Source organism: Stegostoma tigrinum, chromosome 27 (genome assembly GCF_030684315.1).
Source record: "Stegostoma tigrinum isolate sSteTig4 chromosome 27, sSteTig4.hap1, whole genome shotgun sequence".
NCBI classification, from domain to species: Eukaryota; Metazoa; Chordata; class Chondrichthyes; order Orectolobiformes; family Stegostomatidae; genus Stegostoma; species Stegostoma tigrinum.
Genome location: NC_081380.1, coordinates 25,174,365 through 25,199,552, shown reverse-complemented (window position 1 = coordinate 25,199,552; position 25,188 = coordinate 25,174,365). Strand labels below are relative to the sequence as shown.

At 42.1% G+C, this 25,188-nt stretch overlaps 1 protein-coding gene across 6 annotated transcripts in view; it reads right to left on the bottom strand.

Annotated features, from left to right (window-relative positions):
- The window catches only part of pitpnm3 (PITPNM family member 3), a 624,224-nt gene that overhangs the window by 126,076 nt on the left and 472,960 nt on the right, over positions 1-25,188 (bottom strand). For all 6 annotated transcript variants that reach the window (XM_048557117.2, XM_048557116.2, XM_048557121.2 and 3 more), the window contains 3 exons: positions 14,542-14,731; positions 6,797-6,916; positions 4,591-4,775 (listed from right to left, as the gene is read on the bottom strand). In XM_048557117.2, coding sequence (XP_048413074.1) covers positions 4,591-4,775; positions 6,797-6,916; positions 14,542-14,731 — 495 coding nt within the window. The remainder of the gene's footprint in view (positions 1-4,590; positions 4,776-6,796; positions 6,917-14,541; positions 14,732-25,188) is intronic.

The following is a 25,188-nucleotide window of genomic DNA, read 5'->3' as shown; positions in this document are numbered from 1 at the left end:
TCTGAGCAATGAAGGCAAAAAGTGTTAAATGTACTTTTAACCACCCTGTCTATATGTGATGCAAACTTCAAAGAATTACACACCTGCACCCCTAAATCCCTCTGTTCTACAAAACTACCCCAGGCACTAATATTAATTGTACAAACCTCACCATTGTTTCATGCAATAAACTCCAAATTGAACTCCATCTGCCATTTTTCAGCCCACTAACCAATTTGATCAAGATCCCCTTGACATCTTAGAAAACCTTCTTCATTGTCTACTGTGCCAATTCTGGTGTCACCTGCAAACTTACGAACCATGCCTTCTATATTCTTATCCAAATCATTCATATTAATGTGAAACAATTCAGTTAACACCTCAGGTATAAATGGTGTAATATATACCAATTCTTTTCCTGACACACTTCCAATAAAAAGAGAATGCAGACTAGGCCAATGCAAACTCATCTCCTTCTAACTGCAATCCTTCCTGCAGTTGTTTGGAGGGTCACAAATACACTCAATAAAGGACAACTTTACTGCACTAGTAGTAAAGATAAATCGGATGAAGAGAGCTGTTTTTTATGATGACAATGATGCACTGTGAAGTTTCTGTTCCAGTTGCCTGATTACTGGATCAATTTGTCAACTCAGCAAGGCAAGAGAGTAAGTGCTAACATCAAGATCAGTTTTTAACCTATTTTTTCCATCGAGTAAACTCTAAAATTACTGGAATAGCATTGCAAAGCAGCACAAGGCAGGCAAAAGCAAAGGAAAGACACATTAAGGGCCTGCAAGAGATAGTAAGAACTGCCAGTGCTAGAGTCAGAGATAACATAGAGTGGAGCTGGAGGAACAAAGCAGGCCAGGCAGCATTAGAGGAACAGGAAATTTGATGTTTGGGTCAGGATCGGAAATGCATGGGGTGATTAGTTGACCTTTGTTGCTACATGGCACTGGCTTCATTTATAGATATTTTTAATCAAACTTCCCAGACATGGTATGATACACCTCAGCAGCAGGTGGGACATGAAACTTGAACTGCATTCAGATTTGCTCTTCGATGATGACTGGGTTAAATCTGAGCTGCCCAGTCACCTCCTTCCATTCTCTAGCTTCCCATGCAGCTGCACTCCCTCATCATGAACTACTTGGTAGCAAGTTCCGTATCCTCTTGATGGCATGCTGTGTAGTGTTTATTCGTGATATGTGTTCATCATTGGCTAGACTAACGTCTATTGCTTATCCCTAATTTCTCTTGAAGGGCTGCAGTCCATGGGTATTAGGTACAGCCACAGTGCTGTTGAGAAGGGATTTGGACTTAGTGACACTGGAGGAAACAGCAATATAATTCCAAGTTGGGATGGTGTATAGCTTGGAAATGGTGATGCTCCCATGTAGCTGAAGGAGCCTGGCTGAACCACTGCAGTGCATCTTGTAGGCGGTACATGCTGCTGCTACTGTGTAGTGGTGGTGAAGGAGTAAATTTCGAATGAAGTAGATAGGGTACCAATCAGATGTAGCAGAATGCAACTAATCTTCTCTCTCTCGCACACACACACACACACACACACACACACACACACACACACACACACACAATCTTTCAGAGCAGCCCAAGAAGCAATCAAGATGCTTCAAGACACCATTCGACTGCCTTATCACATTTTCTGTGGTAACATGGACTTCAATTCATGTGTACTCTAAATATTTAAATAGGTTTCGAAATAAAATTGTCAGTCATGTCACTAGCAGATACATAACCAGGGCTATGCTGAAATGGCTCAAATTCAGTGTACACAGTAGGCATACTGGAAAGTGATCTGTAAGAGTTTGTGCCCCTAGTTAAACCCCAGATGGAGGTTGATAGAGTGGAATACCTTTCAAGTCCATTATTGGGGAATATCTTCATGCAGTACCTGAGGATTGATGTGCTTATGGTCACATGCACCCTGTACCACCAGTAGCTTGAGCTACTCTTTTCAATCTCTTCAGTCATTTGTATTCCAAGGGCATTGCCTTGCACCTTATCCTGGCCTGGGAGCAAGCTGTTTATGCCGAAACCTTGGAATTAAGACCAACACCCTTCGTGCCTGTCACACTACTCACTGTGGACTTTAAAGAACCTAGGAAGGCACTCAGCATTTGTGCAATTGCAGCAGCAGCCAGGAGAAATGGATCAGTAACTATCCTTAACATAGTTGATGGCCCATTACGTAGCATTGGAGCAGATATTTTCTTGTTTTTTTATCTTTATTCGTAAGATGTAGGCATCATTGGCTAGCCCAGTATTTATTTTCCATCCCAAAATATCCAGAGAAAGGATAATGAGCCAACTTCCTGAATTGCTGCAGTCAATGGGCAGTAGGCATTCACATTGTGCTATTTGAAAAGGAGCTGCAGGATTTTTATCCATAATTAGTGCGGGAAATAAAAGAAGATAATTCAAATTCAGGGTAATTTTTGATCATGCACCTGCTGTTCTTGACTTATAGGGTGTAACAGTTGTGGATTGGAAGGTGCTTGTTGACTTACTGGTTATACTTCTCAAAAATGGTTTACTATGCTCTTCCTGCACACTGTGTTGGAGTGAGCGAAATGTTAAGCTGATGAATGCAATGCCAAACAAGCAGACTACTTTGCACTCAAATTGTAATGAGCTTCTTGAGTATTGCTATAGTTGCACTCATTCAGACAAGTGTAAAGTACTGCATCATTTCTGACTTGTTTCTCGTAGATAGTGGGAAGGCCTTGTGTGTGTCAGGAGTCAGGGTATACATGACCTGCTAAAGAATTTCCAATTCTAACTCAAGCTTGCAGCTGCAGTATTTATATGCCAGTCCAGTTGACTTCCTTATCAAAGGATTTTGATGCCAGAGGAGTCATCATTGGTAATGCCATTGCATGTTGAGGAAAGGTCATTCGATTCTATCCCTGCTGTAGATGGCCATTACCTGGCATTTTGACAGCACAACTCCGAACAGGTATTCAGCTGTGCAAGGCTAAGTAAGGGTGCTACTGGAGTTCTGATTTCCAAAATTAGACCACCGGCAACAAACCTACTGTGCCTGCTCTGCATTCAGCTGGTAACCATTTATCCTGCGTGTTCATGTCCTCATCAATTTAGTGTCCTGCATGTTTGCCTCAAATTTGTGTGCACATGACACATGTGCTGCTTTAGAGATCCAATCATATTGCCCATAAAAATAGTTCTACCTTCTGATGAACAGCCAGTCAACATTTACCATCAAAATTCAGGCTTAACCGACATGTAGCAGGGGATATACTGGATGTCAAGCATACGATATCTCAACATGAGTCAGGGACCCTTGGTGTGGATTGAATGAATGAATGAATGAATACTCCAAGTCATCAAACTCTATAATAGTCTAAACATACTTCTCCGAAATTATGGCCCAGACCTTCCAATTACCAATGGTAATCCAGTCAAAATAAGTGAAAAATTGCTTTCCTATGATTTTTTGCGGTCAGGAGAACCCTGAGTGCCTCCATCACAGTTGTTATTGAGGCCTGAATACAGCGCAGTTGAAGGCAAAGCCGAACCTTCCTTGACACCAGAGGACCTGGTAATGTCTTTACAAGCAGCAACAGCAGCAAAACAACCAGAGAGATTGACACGTAAGGACAAAAGTTCTACAGGCATTACATAGCATTTTATAATTTTCCCTATTCTTCTTAAAGATGTAATGCTATTAATTGCAATGTAATGATTTTTATTTCCTCAAGATTTAATATCATTGTTATCTACTAATTCCAAGCATAATTCATTTTTCTTATCATTTTACTACTCAATGTTATTTATTGTCTCTTCTGGAGTGTAGGTGAGTGGGCACTAGGGATGAGGTAAGTGAATAAAGTGCTTGGCAGAGCGGTAGGTGAGTAGGATGGCAGATGGTAAGTTGGCGAATTGATGAGGGCAGAAGGCAGGTCAGTGCGGGCATAAAGATTGGTTGGTGGTGGGGTTCGGGTCTGCACAGTGTGTCAAATGAAAATCAGGGATAGAGTTGGGTGTAGGAATGTCTGAAGGGGTTAAGTGAGAGGTGAGAGTTGGTGGGTTTAGGTATCCAGGGAGAATGGGGCTTTGGAGCCTAAGAAAGGATTGGAGCAAGCATCAGGTCCATCAACAGGTCAAATGTCCAGTTGTATTTGGGATCGGAGGAGATTAGTCAAGGAGGGGGACAGTGGTGTCAGTTTAATGACTATCCAGAAGTTAGAGTAGGTTTTAATTTCTGCAACTTATTCTGAGTAACTATTAAGCAAATTAATTCAGAACCACCCAAAGTCTCCAACTCTATCTCAGAGTCAGGGGCCTTTTTCAGAGGGTTCCAGATACTGGGTAATAGCCTACTGGAAGATTCAACTTCGAGGACAGTTCCCGTGCTTTCAATTTCATTGGGACTTCTGCACGGTCCCAATACACAAATTACACTAATGCTGCTGCAATGAATACTTTCCAATCAGAAGGTCTTGGCCAATAAATTAAAACTATTAGATTTCAATTGCCATTTACGGCTTACAGAATAAAGTACCACCATTCCTTTCTTAACGTTTCTATTCAGTCTTGATTTGAGGCCTCTGTCACTGCTACCTTGTTAGAAAAGCATGATTCTGTGCAATGGGATCACAATCGTAGGTAGAAGAGTCACTTTGTTTCCTTGGCAATGGCTTCCTTTGTTCTTCAGCATCAATCCCTGAGATGTCTATGTTGCTTTTGCTAAGTCGTTTGCTGGAGCTGAAGTCGGATCCAGCTTCATCTGTTAAAAGTGTGTTATCCTTTTGTAGAAGTAAAAAGAAACGGTGATTAGCAAATGGTTTGTGAGAATCATAGGGTAGAATTCAACATTTTTCCATTTCTTCAAAGAACCTGTTGCAGACACAGAATCTTCTTCAAAATTACTGACTGTTCTATCACAGGGTGAACAACATAATTCAGTTCATGTTGATAAGGAGTGAGGACATTACTATTATATTCAAAAGAGTTAAAGTCAGCATTATCAAAGGAGGCAGAGAAAGAAGAGAACATACCGTTTTTTCAGTGATAATGGGAACTGCAGATGCTGGAGAATCCAACATAATGAAATGTGAGGCTGGATGAACACAGCAGGCCCAGCAGCAATTCAGGAGCACAGAAGCTGACGTTTCGGGCCTAGACCCTTCATCAGAGAGGGGGGATGGGGTGAGGGTTCTGGAATAAATAGGGAGAGAGGGGGAGGCGGACCGAAGATGGAGAGAAAAGAAGATAGGTGGAGAGGAGAGTATAGGTGGGGAGGTAGGGAGGGGATAGGTCAGTCCAGGGAAGACGGACAGGTCAAGGAGGTGGGATGAGGTTAGTAGGTAGGAGATGGAGGTGCGGCTTGGGGTGGGAGGAAGGGATGGGTGAGAGGAAGAACAGGTTAGGGAGGCAGAGACAGGTTGGACTGGTTTTGGGATGCAGTGGGTGGAGGGGAAGAGCTGGGCTGGTTGTGTGGTGCAGTGGGGGGAGGGGACGAACTGGGCTGGTTTTGGGATGCGGTGGGGGAAGGGGAGATTTTGAAGCTGGTGAAGTCCACATTGATAGCATTGGGCTGCAGGGTTCCCAAGCGGAATATGAGTTGCTGTTCCTGCAACCTTCGGGTGGCATCGTTGTGGCACTGCAGGAGGCCCATGATGGACATGTCATCTAAGGAATGGGAGGGGGAGTTGAAATGGTTCGCGACTGGGAGGTGCAGTTGTTTATTGCGAACCGAGCTGAGGTGTTCTGCAAAGCGGTCCACAAGCCTCCGCTTGGTTTCCCCAATGTAGAGAAAGTCACACCAGTACAGTAGATGCAGTATACCGCATTGGCAAATGTGCAGGTGAACCTCTGCTTAACGTGGAAAGTCAAGTTTAAGCAGAGGTTCACCTGCACATCTGCCAATGCGGTATACTGCATCCACTGTACCCGGTGTGGCTTCCTCTACATTGGGGAAACCAAGCGGAGGCTTGGGGACCGCTTTGCAGAACACCTCCGCTCGGTTCGCAATAAACAACTGCACCTCCCAGTCGCAAACCATTTCCACTCCCCCTCCCATTCTTTAGATGACATGTCCATCATGGGCCTCCTGCAGTGCCACAATGATGCCACCCAAAGGTTGCAGGAACAGCAACTCATATTCCGCTTGGGAACCCTGCAGCCCAATGGTATCAATGTGGACTTCACCAGCTTCAAAATCTCCCCTTCCCCCACCGCATCCCAAAACCAGCCCAGTTCGTCCCCTCCCCCCACTGCACCACACAACCAGCCCAGCTCTTCCCCTCCACCCACTGCATCCCAAAACCAGTCCAACCTGTCTCTGCCTCCCTAACCTGTTCTTCCTCTCACCCATCCCTTCCTCCCACCCCAAGCCGCACCTCCATCTCCTACCTACTAACCTCATCCCACCTCCTTGACCTGTCCGTCTTCCCTGGACTGACCTATCCCCTCCCTACCTCCCCACCTATCTTCTTTTCTCTCCATCTTCGGTCGCCTCCCCCTCTCTCCCTATTTATTCCAGAACCCTCACCCCATCCCCCTCTCTGATGAAGGGTCTAGGCCCGAAACGTCAGCTTCTGTGCTCCTGAATTGCTGCTGGGCCTGATGTGTTCATCCAGCCTCACATTTCATTATACTGTTTTTTCATGTTGAACAACGCCGACTGGAATGCCAATTAAATCAGAAACAAGTACGTAATAGGTTCAAACACATTGACACCACTTGCATATTGGTGCTAGGTCAGTTGATTTTATTTTTACTCTAGTCAGTATTTAATTGAATATTCCTGTAAAATTTCTGGTACCTGTATACTGCCAATACTCCCCCTCCTGCTGCTGTTCTGGCTTTCGCATGTCGTATGTGCACTGTAACACAAGGCATCAAATCCCAGGATACCTCCGACACAGTCCCCAATCAAGCAAACCTGTTGTGGATTAAACAAAAACAAATGATCATTTTCTTTGGAATACTACTCCATTTAATGGCTTAAGTGTGTTTGAGATGAAGGGTGGCCATGTCGGTTTTCAGACTGTGTTAGGCCATACCATCTATTCATTGTATGTATCAGGTGAGTCAAATGGAACTGCAGATATTTCCCCCCAGAGTAATTATCACTCCCCATGTCTTCAAACTCCACAATGGGAGAGACAAATAACAGGTTTCATCCAATGCAGCTACCGTTCCCCATGTATTTATAGACACAATGGGACAGCCAAGCATAATAGCAGGTTTCAGTATATTTAATTACCATTCTCTACAGCCTTGTAGCTTAGACTGGGACAGCCAAATGTAATAGCAGGTTTCTTCCTGTGTGAATTATCACATTCCATGTACTTAAACCCACAATGAAAGAACCAAATTTAATAACAGGTTCCTCCTCAATCAATGATGTCCATACAGCTATGTTCCACATCAGGTAATCTAACACCATATGTTTCATTATACTGAATTGTACGTGTGTGAATCTGTGTCCCATATCAGCAATGCAAATATAATTTTTGTCCGTAAGAATACCTTCATTTCCTTGGAACGCTCTGCAACATGGAGGTGTGCTCCCTAGCACTTCCACCTTCCCATTCACCTAACCCCACACACCCAGACCACCACACACACACACCCCTCCCCCACCCAGTTCTCTGGCGGACTTCTTCAGTCAGTTAACTCTACAGTTACGTTTCCTAATTTCAAACATGTTCTCCACTATTCTTGATCACAAGGTGTGACTACTAACTTAACCAAAGGGCACAATTTAGTCATGTCACCTATCTCGCGAACAGGCCTCTCGTGAACTGAAGTTCAGAATTGAGATTGGAAAGCAATACTGGGCAGTTCTGGATGAGTGGTGATAGTGGGGTCTTCATCACAATCCAGTGGACTCCCCGCTTCTTGGAATGGAAGCAGGGCCCACTTTGTTGAAGTATAATTGGTTGCCTGCTTATCTGGCTAGTGGCTAGTGAACAATGTTTGAGAGACTTTACTGGTTTATCTGGCTCCCTGCCTGTGGTCTTCAATTTATAACCTGCTCTTCTGAATGAGTGGCAATGATAATGCTTTTCCTGATAAGTGTCTTTGGGTCTGCTGGTATCAGTAAATTTGGTTGTATTTCAGCCAGAGGGTTTTCAATGGTTTTGACCCCCAGACACTGCCCCAATTCCAATCGCAAGGCTTGACTGTACCTTTTAAAATCACCAGGCCCTCTGCTGCCAAGATCAATGGAATTTGGAACTTATGTTAGTCCCATCTGCCTGATTCTCATCCCACTTTTGTTAACATCAAAAGTAATGTTATTCTGGTCTGTGATTTTCTTTAGTATTGATGCTCCCTGGGCTTAATTAGTTAAAGGAACCAAAGCTGAAAATTAGCTGTTGGAAGATGCTCAATGCCTGACAGAGTAGACATTTTAAAGAACTGTAAATAAAGCTCCGACACACATATGAATTTCTGCAACATTTCTGCATAGCTCCAAGATATAACAGTTGTTATTAATGCAAAACACAGTATTTGGACTTTTGATTACTGCACATATTAGTAGGCATTTAGTGAATGGACCAGCAAACACACAGTCAAAGTTTCACTGAAGGCTCAGATGTCATTGTACATCATCAAGGGAAATACCGAATAGTTTAAAACTGCCACCAGAATCTTCATGAAAACCTAGGATCACGTTAAGCTCTGTAAGTGTCCATTATTTTTCTCAATATTATTTTGAAGTCCCAAGGACATTATTTATAGTTATACTTAAAATCAAAATCAGATGTTATCATGAATATCGACAAGGGTGCTTCATGTGTTTGATATATAACAACATCTCACTAAATAATTAAATCTGGAAATGATCACTTCAGGTTCACGAGAGCTTAATCTAAGGGTGCTAGGCTAAGCATTAATGAAGTTGTTACATACACAACCTAAAATCTGCACTTGAGGGCTGTACCACACCTATGGCTAAAGTGAAATTCTTATATGCAAAAGAAATGTTTGCAAAGTTATTCAACATCATCACCCATAGAAACTGCAAAGTAACACATCTGGCAAGAATTATAATGAAATTATGCACCCCTCGGAAAATTAATCAAGCTCTTGAAGTAAACAACAAAAACATTCAGTACATTTCTAGAGGGATAGAACTAAAAAGCAGACACGTCGTCCTAAGTACTCACTATCAACATCCAATTGGTCTCCCCATATTTGTGGAAAAGCTAAAAAAAAAACCACTGGATTGGATTTGTTTTGGAGAAACCACCGGATGCAAAAGTGGGAGGTGAAAAGAGATGGCAGAATCCATGCAAACATATTGCTGACAGCAACCAACTGAAAAGGCCATTGCTGGGCCCACCAGTCGAAAAGGAACAGCACCCTAACCCTGGGAACCGACAGCTCAAATCAGACAGGCCAGCAACTTATCAGTGCGCCCCCTGAACAGCGGCATTGCTGAGGTTGGACCTCCAGGTAGAGGCTGCCCCAGGTGTAGGTGATTCTCCAAGATAAAAAGAGTTGGGCTTGGGGAACCAACAAATATTGGGGATTGAAGGGAGTCTGCTGACCACAGAAATGGTGCTGTCAGTTGTTGCCGGAGCCATTTCATGGGCAATGGGGTGCCCGTAATCTGGGCCATACTCAACCGTAACCATAGGCAAGCAGGCACTTTTCGCCTGGCAGTCTTCAGGTGTAGAAGTGGGTGCTCCTGATGCAAATAACAAACCACGTCAGTAGCTCATTGGTCTTCCAGGGAACGGCTGGCCTGTCAACATCCCACACTGGAAACACATCAGTGGCGGCATTAAGACATCACAACCCCCTCTCATTACCTTTTCCTGCCATTTTGCCAACATTCCTAGCACCTTGCCCATCCTTGAAAAGACCAGAGACTTCCAAAGAACATTTGACGGTCGTGACTTTCCATTATGTTCTGAAGGAAGGTCACAGACCTGAAACATTAGTTAATGTGTGTCTCTCAACAAATGTGACCTGACCTGCTGAGTATTTGGAGCTTTTTTCCTGCTCTTATTTCAGATCTCCAGCACCCACAGTCATTTCTCTCTGTATTATTATGTTAAAGTTAGGCTCTGTACAAAAATAAAGATCCATACCAGTAGAATGGCAATGTATCTTTGACAGTCTATGGACCACCTTAGTTGGAAAGAAGTCTTAAGCTGTTTTAACAATCCAAGGAGACAGGGCTGGAAAAAGCATTGTGTCCTCAAATGCAGCAAGAAAATGTTGGTGAGTTAGCATGTGGCTGCGTACATTGGAAAGAAACAGATGGAGAAAATGACATCTGGCAAATGTGCACAAGGTCACTGCAAGAAAATGTTTATGACCTGGTCATTTGAGTAAGAAAGAATGAAGATAGAAGTGACACTTCACTTTGGTTTAGTCTCTGTAAAGGACATTGCTGAGAGAAAGGATTAAGTTTTTCTCTTGGCTGTTTATGACAACATCTTTTCTAATTGTGATATGCTTTTTCTCCTCTCATTTTTGTGTAACAAACTTAGTTATTTTATTACCAATAAATTGAAAGTCTCTTGCAAATGTGTTCAGTGACTGACCAGCATGATAATCAGTTTTCAAAATTAAAACTTCTGAGCTGAATTTTCCCATTTTTCCACTTTTCCCCGAGTGAGATTTATGTTGCCTGATACACCACATCTCCTGTCACTTCTATCACATTATCTCCTGCAAATGGCCATTTTGTGGAATCATGCTATAACTAAGTCTGAAATACTCACCACAGTTGGGAGCGTACAATGTTCTTCTTACTGACGTCAGTTAAATCCCATCCTTGTAGCACCTCAGGTGCAACAAGCCAGGATACTGTATTTACACTGCGATGTATCAGTGTGACCCCTCAGGACTCCGGTATTACCTCTGGAGGATCGGGCCTAGAAAGGCACATTCACTCCTCCATTCACAAACAGGGGCCTGAAAGTATTGGCAGATGGAGTGATAGAAAGGAAGTCCATGTTTTTTTTTTCCCGCTGATCAGTAAAGGAGGTCAGACTGTCAGATTCAGTCAGCATGACACACAGACATGCAGGGAGAAGGCAAACTATCTTCAGCATGAATCTGCTGCATAAGTGCCACCATCATCTCTCTGCTCCCTACTGTTCATAGCATCAATCATCCTAACTCTGTTACTGCACACACCACTTTCCAACGCTCATGGGGTGCAACTCTCATTATTGCATGCATCCACTCAACAGCTCTCACCCTCCTCAGCCTCCCAAACTATGAACCATTCATGCTCTTCTTACTCACTTTGGACAACTTATGAAATCCCTTGTTCATGTGTCATCTTTTGTCCGCTCTTACATCCACTGTTGTTATATTGATCTCTCATGTGGTCTCATTGTAGGAAACGTCCCTCCCCCGACAGCAGCCTGACTGCTGGGCCTGTCATCCCTGGACAGTATATATCTGACTTGCAGAACTGACCCTGGCCGGTTCCCCAAGACTGGAGTCCGTTGAGACCTCAGCTGACTGCAGGCTCCTTTGTCTAGACTAAGGACTGCTTTCCCTTTGACTTTCACAAATGCCATTCAAGTGAAGCACATACACAGAGTATTCTCCACATGTCACTGTAGAAGTGATATTGATGAGACATGCTACAGTACAGAAATATATCTACCTGCTCGATTGTTCACTGCTCTAAATCATGAAAAGCTTCATGATCCATCCTTTGTGCTACAAAGCAATGCAAGCCAGAGAAGTTCACATCTTCTAAATAAGTATGAAGTGAGTGAGTGCTAAGAAAGTAGTCCTTAAAATGCAGGTGTCAATATACAAGATGCACATGCCCCTGCACACAAAGGTACTTTGCAGAAGCTTGCAAGTTACAAAGTGTTCCAGGGTCGAAAGTGAAGTCCTGATGGGCTGAAATGGTGTGTGAGTTGGTTTGAAAGTAGGCATGGTGATGTGCTGGGGCTGGTGTTTTGCTAAAGTCAACTTGCTTGGCTGAAGGGTTGAAAGGATTGGTGTCTAACACAAAGAGTGCTGTTGTGAAGACAGTTTTCTTTTCCCACTAATGGGACATGGATACTGTTGGTGAGGTCTATGTTGTCAGGGATGGAGAGGAGAATTAGAAGCTGCATAGAAAGGAAGCCAGTTTAGTTAATAACAAGATACAAATGCATGGCATTGAGGTAGTTGCTACTGATTAGCAAGATTCTGAGCTTGTCGTTTAAACCCTTAGGGGAAAATCAGACACTATTTTTCTTTTCATCAAGAAGTTGAATTTTACTGTAATTTCTTGACATGCCACTGCTGCTCAAAGAGGTGGAAAATTCTGCTCACGGTCTATCAATCCTGATTTCTCTGGAATCAGACTTAACTAACGTTACCATAAGCTGGGATCATTTCATGGATCAACCTTCAGAGGTGTTGAACTTTGGTTGTCTGGGCATCAAATATTGGAAGAAACAAACTTTTTGTCCTAAAGAGGTGATCAATAGAGAATCAGTGGTTTGTTCGCAAGAAATAAAATCCTGCAGATGCTGCAAATCTGAAATAACATGTTAGGCAGCATCCTTAGACAGAAAAGTACAGAGATCACACTTCAATCACAAGACTTGTACAGTTCTTCATTAGCTAGTCAGAAAGGTTGAAACATAAATCCTACAAGCCTCCCTCCTCAAAAGCCCGGCTGGCTTCCAGCATTTTCTCAGTGAACAGAGTATATTGTTTTATTACCTTTTTCTTTCAATCACTAGAAATTATTTTGGAATCATTTCTGTTTTATCAAGTTTTATCGATGGTCCAAATAATGATTTTTCTCAAATACTTGGGTTTTAAGAGGTTAACTATTTTCTCCTGAATTTTTCATTTTTGATTTTAAAAATAAAGGAACAGCACAAAAAGCTTGGATTTCCAGGCCTGCAGTTAAACCGCTTTCAACCTCCACACTTATTCCATAATTCATATAAACTTAACACTGATTACTATCAGCTACTATTTTCAGATTCCAATGTTTTCTCAGCACAGAAAATCCAATAGAATATTTGATAGAAGACACTTGGCATCTATATATTCTCAATCAATATGCTTTGATCAGAAGCAGCATTGTATCATGTGATGTGAACAGCAATGATATTTGGACAGATTCAGTTGAATTTTGCAGAGGAATATCTATACATTACGTATATATCTCAATTTATTCATTTGAAGTAGTTATAAAGTATTCAACAAGGTTCTGAGATTACATACATGCTCCCAACTGCCTCAGCCTTTGAAGATAAATTAGGAAGCTAAATTAGGTTAGTTTGTACACACAGTGGGAACCAGAAAATCAAAGCAAGATTTTATCTATTCGGGATAATGCATTCATCTTATCTCCAGTTTAAATGGATCACCATAAGTTTTGATTCAGAGATTCATAGAATAATTCACTTGCGAAATGCAGAAAATTCTATCCACCCCGAAGAAAACAAATGGCACAGTTATCTTTAAAGATGCTGTCTTAATCCTTCAGGTCTATCTCCCCTAATTTTGGTATTCTGTACAAAGCACAGTATTTGTTGCAATTAAAGGCAATACCATAACATTCTTTCTTCTGGAGTTGTATCCAGGGAAGTCATTGAAATATTATGTCTGTCTTGAGCTTTCTGAGCAGTTTAACTGTGGACCTGTGGCAACCAAAAACTTAATTAAAATTACACCAAACCATTTCCAGCTGGATCCTTACAATTAAACAAAAGTCTTTAGGAGATTTAAGTCCATGCAGAAAGTCAGTGTGCTGAGCCACTGTATCACATTGTTCCTAACACCACCCATCATTTTTCACTGTGAAGGTACTTTATGAGGTATTGTTCATCCAAGCAGGGGGCATGAAATGATCACCTCTCAAATCAACCACTCCTTCAACTATTCATCAAATTCTTCTTTTCTGTATACCATCTGCATCCAGTTCTGAATAAGTCTGGATTTAAACTGTTAACTCTGTTTCTTCTGTTCAGCTGCTGCTAGATCTGCTGAGTTTCTCCAGATTTCCCCAAGAGCGTTTCAGATTTCCAGCATCTGCAGAATTTTGCTTTTATCATTAACGCCTCCAGTGTGTATCTGGACAGGTCATTCCACATATTCAGTACCCTCCTTGTGAAGTCATACTGGAATTTCTTTAAGTATACCAACAAGGGAACACCGCTGAGAACGTTATGCGTCCTGTCAGCTGAGGAGCATACAGCTGATTCCTGGATGAACAGGTTCCACATACCCATATCCATTTAATTCTAAAACCTGCCCATTCTTGTGTTGGTGGACTAAAAGTCCCCTTTCTCAGGAGATCCGGGGCTCACTTCTACCAAAGGATCCTAGTCACATAGCAAACTCACGCACATTGGATGATGGTACAAAGGCTTTTGTATGTAAATCCACAAAACTTGTGTAACCTGTAAATGCCAGGTCCTCTGCATTATCTTGACTGAAGAAAAGGTTAACATTGTTGTTTATGAAGCTATGTACAAAATGGGACACTAAGTGTGATCAATTCATGTCACCTTAAACAGAGGATCTAATGAAGTTTGAACAATTGCCCATTCAGAGCCGAATACTAACCTGGCCATTGAATCCAATCCCATCCACAGACTTCAGGAATTCACTGTAAATCTGATTCGCTCTGCTAATCACTGTTGTGACTGCATCCTGATATTGTGGGGAAGATATTGCGAGCAAGGGCAGTGCAGCCAGTGGAATGTGATCTTCACTGCTACTCAGACAGCCTTCATCATAGCTGTATGGATTTAAGCTGCAGAGGAAAGAGAAATCGAAATTCAAAAGGCTAAATGGTAAAATAAAATAAGCCTGTCCTTTACATTTGATCTGGGATTGTGCTGCTTAAAAAAAAACTAACTCAACGTGTTTCTTTATCTGTGCCATCATGAGATCCCTGCTGACATTTCCAGGTCTGCACTTTTTTTTAAGATTTAGAATTGAAATAATGCCTCTTTCAAATAAACTTTAAGTATTTTCTTCTTTAGTCCAGGACAGAAGCCTCAGGAAACCAAACGCCAATCAATGTTACTGTCTTCTTAATGTGTTGCCTCTTAATATTTTCAAATTTCTATCACAGAAAGGAATGAAAAAATTTACAAAAATACAGCTGTAATACAGCAGATAAAATAAAAGTGACCAGGTTTTCACTGAAATCTTAAAACCAGTTGCTGGCACAATCCCAATAGATTCATTTTTTCATCCTTGAATAACACCATTCTGCTGTGAAAAGTATTCAACTGTTTGTGTACTAGTTGGCCTTAAGTTGTGGATGGTGATAAAAAAGGACTGCACAAAATGGTATAGAGCTGCAGCAGAGTGGAACAGGATAGGTCCTGGAGCTCATGTAGTTTATAAACATAAAGCCTCCCAATGTTGTGCTATCAAATGAGCCTCCATCTTACAGGAGAGTTCAAACTTTTGAATCAATAGAAATTTTGAAATGGTGTGATGGAACACCATATACAGTTTATTGTAAAACCTCAATAAATTGCACAACAGCATGCAGCAAGTCAGCAAATAAAACACAACGGAATCCATGTGCAAACAGTCATTTTTATTCAACAAAGATTGATTTATTATCTCCCTCATCCTTGAGAATACTGCTCAAAATACTTACCCAAGTACCACTGCAGCACTATCATAGATCTGATTTTCTGCCAGATTCCTCCAAGGGCTTGAGGACAAAAATTAAGGCTGACACTGCAGTGCAGGGAGCTCTCTACTGGCTGTGGTGCCATCTTTCTGATCAGACATTATTCCGAGGAGCCTAGTCTGCTACACAGCTGTCACGAGAGAATTTTATCCCCATCACCTAGCCCATATTTATCCCTCAATCAACACCACAAGAAGATAAAAGACTATCTGGTTATTATCATAATTCTGTTTATGAGAATTTGCAGCAAACGACTTGACTGCCACGTTTCCTACATTATAACACTTCAAAAGTGATGTGAGATGTACATTGGCCAAGAAAGATGCTGTATGAATGTAGCATCTTTCTATGCTATACGTAAATGAAATTTCTTCCAATATTTCTTCCTGTGAGGTTGGTTGGCTCACTGAGCTGGTTTGTCATTTCGGTACCATGCTGGGTAAAATCATCAGTGCAGCCTCCGATGAAACGTCGGTGTGCTTTCCTGCCTGGTTTTTCAACTCTGCAGTCCATTGAGCTGGATTACCTCACTTCCAGTTTTCCTTTGTAGTGGAGTGTATATGGAGTCAAGTTCTATGTGTTTATTAATAGCTTTCTTCATGGAGTGTCAGACTTCAAGGAATTCCTGTGCCTGTCTCTGCTTAGCTTGTCCCAAGATCTTGGTGTTGTCCCAGTTGAAGTCGTGGTTCTCCTTATTTATGTGGATTGAGATGAGTGAGTATTTGTCGCATCTTTGGTGTCCCAGAATGACACACAAGCCCACATCAGCCCAACAACTGCTCACCCAAACTAAAGACTGACTCCCCGCCATGGACAGGACCAATGTCATCTATAAAATCCCCTGCAGAGACTGTGAGAAACACTACATCAGACAAACAGGAAGGAAATTAACCACAAGAGTACATGAGCACCAACTGGCTACAGAAAGACATGACCAATACTCACTCATCTCAATCCACATGGACAAGGAGAACCACCAATTCGTATGGGACAAGATCAAGATCCTGGGACAAGCTCAGCAGAGACAAGCACAGGAATTCCTAGAAGCCTGGCACCCCACGAAGAAAGCCATTAATAAACATAATAAACTTGACCCTATTACACTCCACTATGAAGGGAAACCGGAAGTGAGGCAATCCAGCTCAATGGACCCCAGAGTTTTAAAACCTAGGTGGGAAAACACACCGATACTTCATCGGATGCTGCACTGAAGGTATTACCCAGCACGGTAATGAAACGTCTGTGGAACAACAAACCAGCTCGGCAAGCCAACCAACCAACCACAACACCAACAACCCGAGCTACAAATCTGCTCCAAAACTTTAGGTTTCTTCCTTTTTCTTAAAAGTAGTGGGCTATAGCTCATCAGTTTTATTACAATGAAGTCCGAAACTCAATACCAGTGCAGCATTTACCCTACATCCTCTGTAAGTCTATAGATGGCCAATGCTGAATTTCCAAGCTGTTCTGTTTGATAGTGTCACTACACATTTAATTTTCATAAGTCTCTTCATATTTATTAAATTCAAATTTGCTTATTTTAGACAATATAAAGGATGAAACTCTTAAAATGTATTATCCAGAGAAATGACGATGCACTGATCCAGGTGGTAAAGTATGTTGGTCATCCAGCACTAAATGTCTGGTTCACTGACAGCGTTTTTTTAGTCACCAGAGCTTAATTACCGTTGGAAAAGTCATCTTTTTGCTTTTAGTGATTGCGCGATAACTTTCAGTTCCTGAAGCACACACAATAAAAACAGAAATGATTCAGGCCATGAGGACAATGTCCTGCACAGTTAGAAATCAATGTCCATTAATTAGCACCATTCTACAATTATATTAGCACTGATGCACACGTAATGAAAACAAACATTTCTTTCTGCTGTAGATTCAATGTAATTTAATGTAATGCTTGAAAAATTGTTCATGCTTTGCTGCCTGTTTGAATAATTGTTGCAAATATGTGAAACTTACAGTATTTTCACATCATTCTAACAAGAGGATCTCTTACATCCTGTTAATATTGATCAGTTTTGTTTTTCTATTTTTAGATCATCTTCTTGCTGTATATTTGCTTTCCTGTGCACAGATACATCGGCCATATTTTGATGTTAAACATATAAAATTTGTGGGAATGTGACAAGTAGGCCACTGAAGGAATGAATATTAGATTGATAACAATTCTGTTTCAGTTCAGATTAGGTCTGATTTGCAATGATCATTTCTTTTATTAACAGTTCCATGGTTCCTCAGAGGTACAGGTAATAAATTGCCATTTTAAAGACATTTATTTTTCCTACTTTAACAGCAGATATCCCCAAGGCTCACTTCTGAACTGTTGAGTACTGAATCATACAATGCTTTTGAATTCACACCAATTTTTCAACACAAAAACAACCTATATGGCATAAGCAGGACAGATTTAAAGTGATGAGCAAATGGTGTAAAGGTAATGTGAGAAAAACATTTTAAGACTCAGTAATTAGAGTAGGAACTGCACTCCCTGGAAATGTGGTGGAGGCAGGTTCAATTGAGGCACCAAGCTGGGCAGTGGGCAGGAACTATATGTAGGGTTATAGGGATAAGTCAGGAGATTGACATGAGGCAGAACAGCCAGTACAGGCATGATAAGCTGAATGATCTCCTTCTAGACTGTCGTAATGTGGTGATTCTGTGAAGTTACAACTTCCAACTAAAAGGGTAGGTCTGAAATGTTCAGATCTTTACATTCATCACACTATTGTTGCGAAACAGAGAGCATTGAAATTGATAAAGTTTGATGATCTTTAACAGTTGGCTTTTGCAGTGTCTTTTTCGGACTGGTTCAAAGATGGATGTCTGCTGTGAGTGTGCCTCATCATGGAGATCATATGAATAAATCAGGCAAGGAGACATATTAGTGTACCACCGCATTTCTACCCCAAATCTTCCTCTTTTCATATGGAAAAAAAATAAACAAATCAACACTATCTTTCACATTGCAAGTTACCCATGTCAAAGATGATGCACACAACTGTTCTCATAAGGCCATACAGTTCTGAAGGTCTCCAGCACAAAAGACAGCCCTTCAGCCCACTGATTCTGCAATAGTCAGAAACAACCTTGAGGCTATCCTAAGATAATAAAATGTGAGGCTGGATGAACACAGCAGGCCTCTTTGAGGCTATCCTAATCCCATTTTCCAGGATTTGGCCAATAGCCTTGACATGGCGAGTTTACATCTAAATACTTCTTAAATGTTATGAGGGTTTCTGCCTCTAACACCCTCACAGGAAATAATCCCAGATTCCCACCATCCTCTGGGTGAAAAACATTTCCTCACATCCCCTGTAAATCTCCTGTCCCTTTGTTAAATCTATGCCTCTGGTAATTGAACCCTCCACCAAAGAGCAAAGTTTCTTCCTGCCTACCCTATCTGTGCTCCTCTTAATTTTATACATCTCAGTCACATCCCTCCTCAGTCTCCTAGGCCCCAAGGAAAACAATCCTAGCCATCCAATCATTTTCTGATAAAGGGTCTAGGCCCGAAACGTCAGCTTTTGTGCTCCTGAGATGCTGCTTGGCCTGCTGTGTTCATCCAGCCTCACATTTTGTTGATTTGCAATAATAGTTCAGTTTTCTCATCAGCCTCTATATATGAATTGCTCACACAGGACAGAATATTTCAAAGGTATGAATTATGTGGGTAATGGCAAGAGATTTTGGAAAATCACATGAGAAGTTGAGTAAGGTCTTTCACGACATCAGGGCACACAAGTCATATTATCCTAGTCAGTTACAGATGTTAAGCTGAGATTCCTGCTAGTGAGCAATAAGAGATGACCAAGTGTGGAGCTGGATGAACACGGCAGGCCAAGCAGCATCTTTGTGTTCATCCAGCTCCACACTTTGTAACTTTTGTGCTCCTAAGATGCTGCTTGGCCTGCTGTGTTCATCCAGCTCCACACTTTGTTATCTCTGATTCTCCAGCATCTGCAGTTCCCATTATCAGTGAGCAACAAGAGACCTGTTAACTGGGATTATTGCTCACTATATCTGTCATTACGACTTTATCTTGCCTCATCAATTTGCAGGTTCTCCCATTCTATTATCTACTGGTGGGAAACTAGATGCTGAGAATTTCTGGCATGAAATTGACAGCGGGTACCAGGCCACCTCAGCTTGCCAACCACTTGTCTGAACCTCCATCTTGGACCAATGTCTCAAGGTATTCTTCATGGGAAGTGACCACATGCAGACCATGGTCACAGACACTGACATCTGACACATACCAGCCTCTCTAATACCACAGTGGGACAATCCACTCGCACCTCTCACTATATTGCTGCTAAAAGAACAGCTCACAGGCACTGACAGGCACCCGTATTGGACGAGGCCGCATCTCAGGGCTACTCATGCTCTCTTAGTGCTCATTTACTTAGCACCTATCTGGATGTTCACTGCATTGTTGGCATGCCTTGTGTTTTAGTGTTCATCCAGAGCTTTATTACTGCATTGCCTTGCAGTTTAGCATAGGCACAAAGCCAGGCAGTTTGTCATGCTGGTCAGCGGTCACCAAAAGGGATGGAATTGTTGCTGTATGGCAACATGCAATGTCAATCTCACATCAGCAGCTTATGTGGCAAACATACTGCATGTGCTGCAAACAAACAGCTATATCCTAAAGTCTAAGGGGAGCTGTCCTCAGGCAAGCCCAGAGAATCAGTAAAGGGAGGCCTTGCACAGTAAGTCAAAGGCAGCCTCAGATATGTGCCCAAGGGCTTAGGCATGATCAGTGATCCAGTTGTGGAGGTGACAACTGGGTGATCTTTATCACTGCAACACAGAGAGTGGGTCAACATCAGCCAAGGTAACCCAACTGTGGAGTTTCAGGGACATAGTCAGGGAGCTGCACACATGTTGCGCTGGTCTGGCCACCCGGCTAAGTCACTTAAGGCCGTTGGTCTGTCATCAGTCTGGAGTGTCCATTCACGAAATACTGTTGAGCGTTTATCAGGGAGTTAGTGCTGCAGACGGGAGGTGGAGAAACTTCGCTGTGGGGATTGGTGGCAGAGTCTCAGGATGCAGAGAGGATAATAGTTATGTTGTGGGGGACAGCTTGATATATAAACAGGGAGACAGTAGAGCGTGGGAGGGAAAGGAGTCAGGGTTTGTCAATGGTAAGCAACAATCAGGCTTCCACAAGGGTTTGTAAATGGTGGATCCAGCCCCGGGCCTGGAATAGGGCCTCAAAAAGCTCTGGGAGCTTTAAATTATGCAAAATGTATGAGTCATAGAGAAAGACCTTAGTCATGCAGGATTCTTTGCTCATGGTCACTGACCATTGTCACATCCAACAAGTGAAAGTCCTTGTAATTCACAAATGCCACTGGCTGCTTCCATTGAGCTCCAATGGCCACATGAGTGCAATAAATTACCATTTACACTCTAGGGAAACAGAGGATAGCTGAGAAGTCCAGTGCCCTTGCCATCTCGCTCTTCATCTATGGAGTCAGTGATTAATTAATTCACACAATGCCAGTAGGCATTAGTCACCACTTACTGAACTGGTGTGTGACAGCCTGTGATATTTACAGCAACGTCACCTGTGAAGCCCTGGAATATTACAATAGACATGAGTCACCTTATGGGTTACTGATGTGAGATTCCCATTCCCACTAAATCCATGAGGCTGTACTTCAATGGTTACTTCCAGGACAGCTGCATCGATCTCTGGTGTCACCATGCCAACAGCTCCTGGGCATTGGTTCTTGTTGCTGCATTGTGCTAGTCCCTGTCATCTACAATGCCTTCCCTGGATGGTTGCATCCTGACGAGGCTTCACCAGAGGTATTAGCATTGCAACCACTGTTATTGACCAATAAGAGCCCTCCTTCATGCATCCTCTCCTCCAAATCTCCAACTGTACCCTCTATTCGTTCTTCGATCATCCATTGCTCCATGCCCCAACTTCTTCTCCACACCTTTCCACCCCTCCCCTAACCCCAGTTCTCTGACTAACCTTCGCTAGTCCCTAGCTTCAATGCAAGCTGTCTCTCACCTGTTCCTTATGCCCTTCTGCTTCATGAAGTAACAAAGAAAACTGCTGACATCAGTAATAACTGCACAAAGCTGGCTATTGCACATCACTATTAAACATAGGAGAACTGTGTGCATTGCTGACTTAATCTTGAATGTAGGACATACTTCCCAAAGGTTTTAATATAATCAGCCTACACAGTGAATAAGAAACCGCCTTGGGAAGCCTACCACTGCCATGCTACGAGCTCACAATCTGGACTTCCAACCCTCTACAGGGATCTGAAGTGTGGCTCTCATTCTAACAAGTGTCTACTCCCAGCGTAATTCCTGCTCTTACAGGTCACATAAAATGCCACCTGAACTGATTCCAGATATGATGATCTTTAGTTTCTTACATGTTACTCTCACATGAAGGGATACTGATCATGCCCAGAGTCACGTTTCACTGTTATTAAACTTAATGTTACTTTACATTAAAATTAATTTGTTCAGGCAGTGTTGTTTAAAAACCCACATTCTTGTATGTATTTTGAATCAACTTGTTTGGGCATGTTCATAGAGTTATACAGTGTGGACACATACCCTTCAACCCACCATGGCTACACTGACTAACAAGCACCAAACTACACTAATCTCATTTACCTGCACTTGGTCCATAGTCAACTACGCCTTGGATGTTTTAAGTAATCATCTAGATGTTAAATGTTGCAAGTGTACCTGCCTCTATTATTTTCTCAAGCAGCACATTTTATATTTCGACCACGTTCTGAGTGAAAATCAAATTCTCAGATTTCCTCACCTTAAACCTGTGCCCTATGGTCTTAGACACATCTGCCATGGGGTAAAAATTCTTGTGATTTACTCTGTCTATACCTCTCATCATTTTGTAATCTTCAATCAGATGGCCCCCTCAGCCTGACTGCTCCATGGAAAACAAACCAGCCTATCCATTTCTGTCCATGTAACTGAGACTTTTCATCCCAGGCAACATCCACGTGAATCTCCTCTGCACCCTCTCACAGTCAGAAAGATGTGATTGCATTCGAAACATCCAGGACTGCACACAGTATTCCATATGTGGTCTGATCAATTTTTTTAAAAAGTTGTAACAAGACTTTATTGCTCACATACTCTACGTCCTGGTTAATGAACGCGAGCATCTTGTATGCCATCTTCACTGCCCTGTTTGCCAATGCCTTCAGGGATCTATGGACTTGTACATCAAGGTCACATTGTTTCTCAGTACCTCAGCACCCTAGGGACATACCATTTATTTTCTATATCCTTCCATTATTAGACATTCCAAAATTTATCACCTCGCACTTATCAAGATTAAATTTAATCTGCCCAATTTACCAGCGGATTATTATCAGACTGTACCATCCTCCTCACCATCACCATCATTTGTGTCATCTGCAAACTTACTAATTATACCTTTGACATTAACACTATGTACATAACAAACAGTAAGGGTCCCAGCACCGATCTCTGCAGTACACCTCTGGTCTCAGGATTCAATTACAAAAATAACCCTCCACCATCACCCTTTGACTCCTATTTGCAAGCCAATTTTGGATCCAGCTTGCCAACTTGCCTTGGATCCCATGAGCTCTTACCTTCTGTATCAGCATTCAATGTGGGATCTTGTCAAAGGCCTTACTGACGTCTATTTTAACCCACATAAATTGCATTACCCGCATCAATATATTTAGGGTCAACTTTTCAAAAAACTCAAATTAGTCACACAGGATCTCCCTCTAACAAGTCCATGCTAACTATCCCTGAACAATTCTTGCCTTTCCAAGGGTTGAGTATCCTTTCCATCAAACCTTTTCCCAATAATTTCCCTACCACTGATTTCAGACTAACTGGTCTATAATTACCAGTACTATCCCTGCTGTCCTTCTTGAAAAAAGGAACCACATTTGTTATCCTCCAGTCATCTAGCACTTTATTTGTGGCCAGTGAAATATTAAATATCTCCATCAGGTTTCCAGCAATTTTCTCCCCTGCCTCCCAGAGCAGCCTTGGATACATCTCATCAAGCCCTGGGGATTTTAGTACATGTATACCTGGTAAAAGTTCTAACAGCTCCTCCTTACCGATCTTAACATGTTCTAGACCTGCACCACTTCAACTAAAATGCTATTTCAGATCTCCAAGGAAGATCTGCACTCAAACGTCCTGGCCCAGAGGAAGGGATACTACCACTGCACAAGAATATCCCCTGTGTTCTTAGAAAGTACGCACTGGATATGATACAATCCTTCTCATACTCCAGATGTTGAGAGGGCAGAGGAAAAAGTAATTCGCCTAAAAGAGGTGACTATGGATCTCATAACACTCAGAAAAAGAACAGCAGTGCAGATATGCAACATTTAACATTTACATTCTGCACATTTACTAGCATGTCCCCAAGAGTGGGATCTGGGTCATTGCAACTTTGTTGGATCTGCCGAAGGTACAGCATAAACCCCTCTCCTCCAGACTAAACACCTCTTTGGATATCACAGCAACAGTCAGATCTGCATCTGGAAATGTAACAGATCTCCTTGTAAGACTCATGGAAGGTCCAATTTAGTCTAAGCCCAAATCCACTTTGCTTGGGTATGTTCTCCTAGTTGTGTGCATGAAAACAGGCCATGGCCTGCACACAGGCAGATGCAGAGAAATACAGTGAAACACACTCAGTGGTTGATAATATTGCCAAATTGCAGCAAAGTGTAAGCATATAAGGCAAATAATAAAGTTTTGAATAGTGTGAAGTGGCCGTACAGAAAGGGAGAAAAGAAGCTGCTGAAAGAGGCCAACTGGCTTCGTCAGGATATGAAGGAATCAAGAAGAGGGCAGCTCTAGAAATGCAGTACTGAAGAAAATGAAATGGTTGGCTGTGTTAAATTCCACAGCAGAGTCGAGGAAGATATGAGAAGGCACATAATGGCATGGCCTCAGGACATCTTTGACAACCACAATGTAACAAAAAGACTAGAGGGACTGGTTGGAGAAGCTGGTGAGAAATGGAGTAAAATTGCTTGAGGCTATGTTTCACCAATGCTTATGATTTTCGGTCCACTGATCGCCAATGCACAGTAAAGTAGCAACATACTTAGAATAAATAAAGCATTACTACAGTTACAATAGGAATTTCACATTTCTGCTGATTTTTCTATCAGCTTTGAAGAGAAAGAAGTCCACCCACTTGTGAGCCCATTTTAATAGGGGATTGACTTGAAGAATTCTATTCTGTGGCTATTATTTTGACATAGGCCAATGGAAGGCCTGAGGCAAAGGTTGACTAATTCACCGTCAGTGTAAAATACTTGGTTGGGCCACTCCAATCCATTGAAATTCCAATGCATACCAGGAAGAACGCACTTCCACCTCTCACACTGAAGTTAGCCATGAGTTTGAAATTTACATGATTTGACACAAACTTGGACAACTGTCAATTTTACTGACCCCTTCAGCAATTCTGTTTTTATATTTCCATTTGATCTGTGAGCAAGTCCTTCTTTCCTATTGTATGGAATATT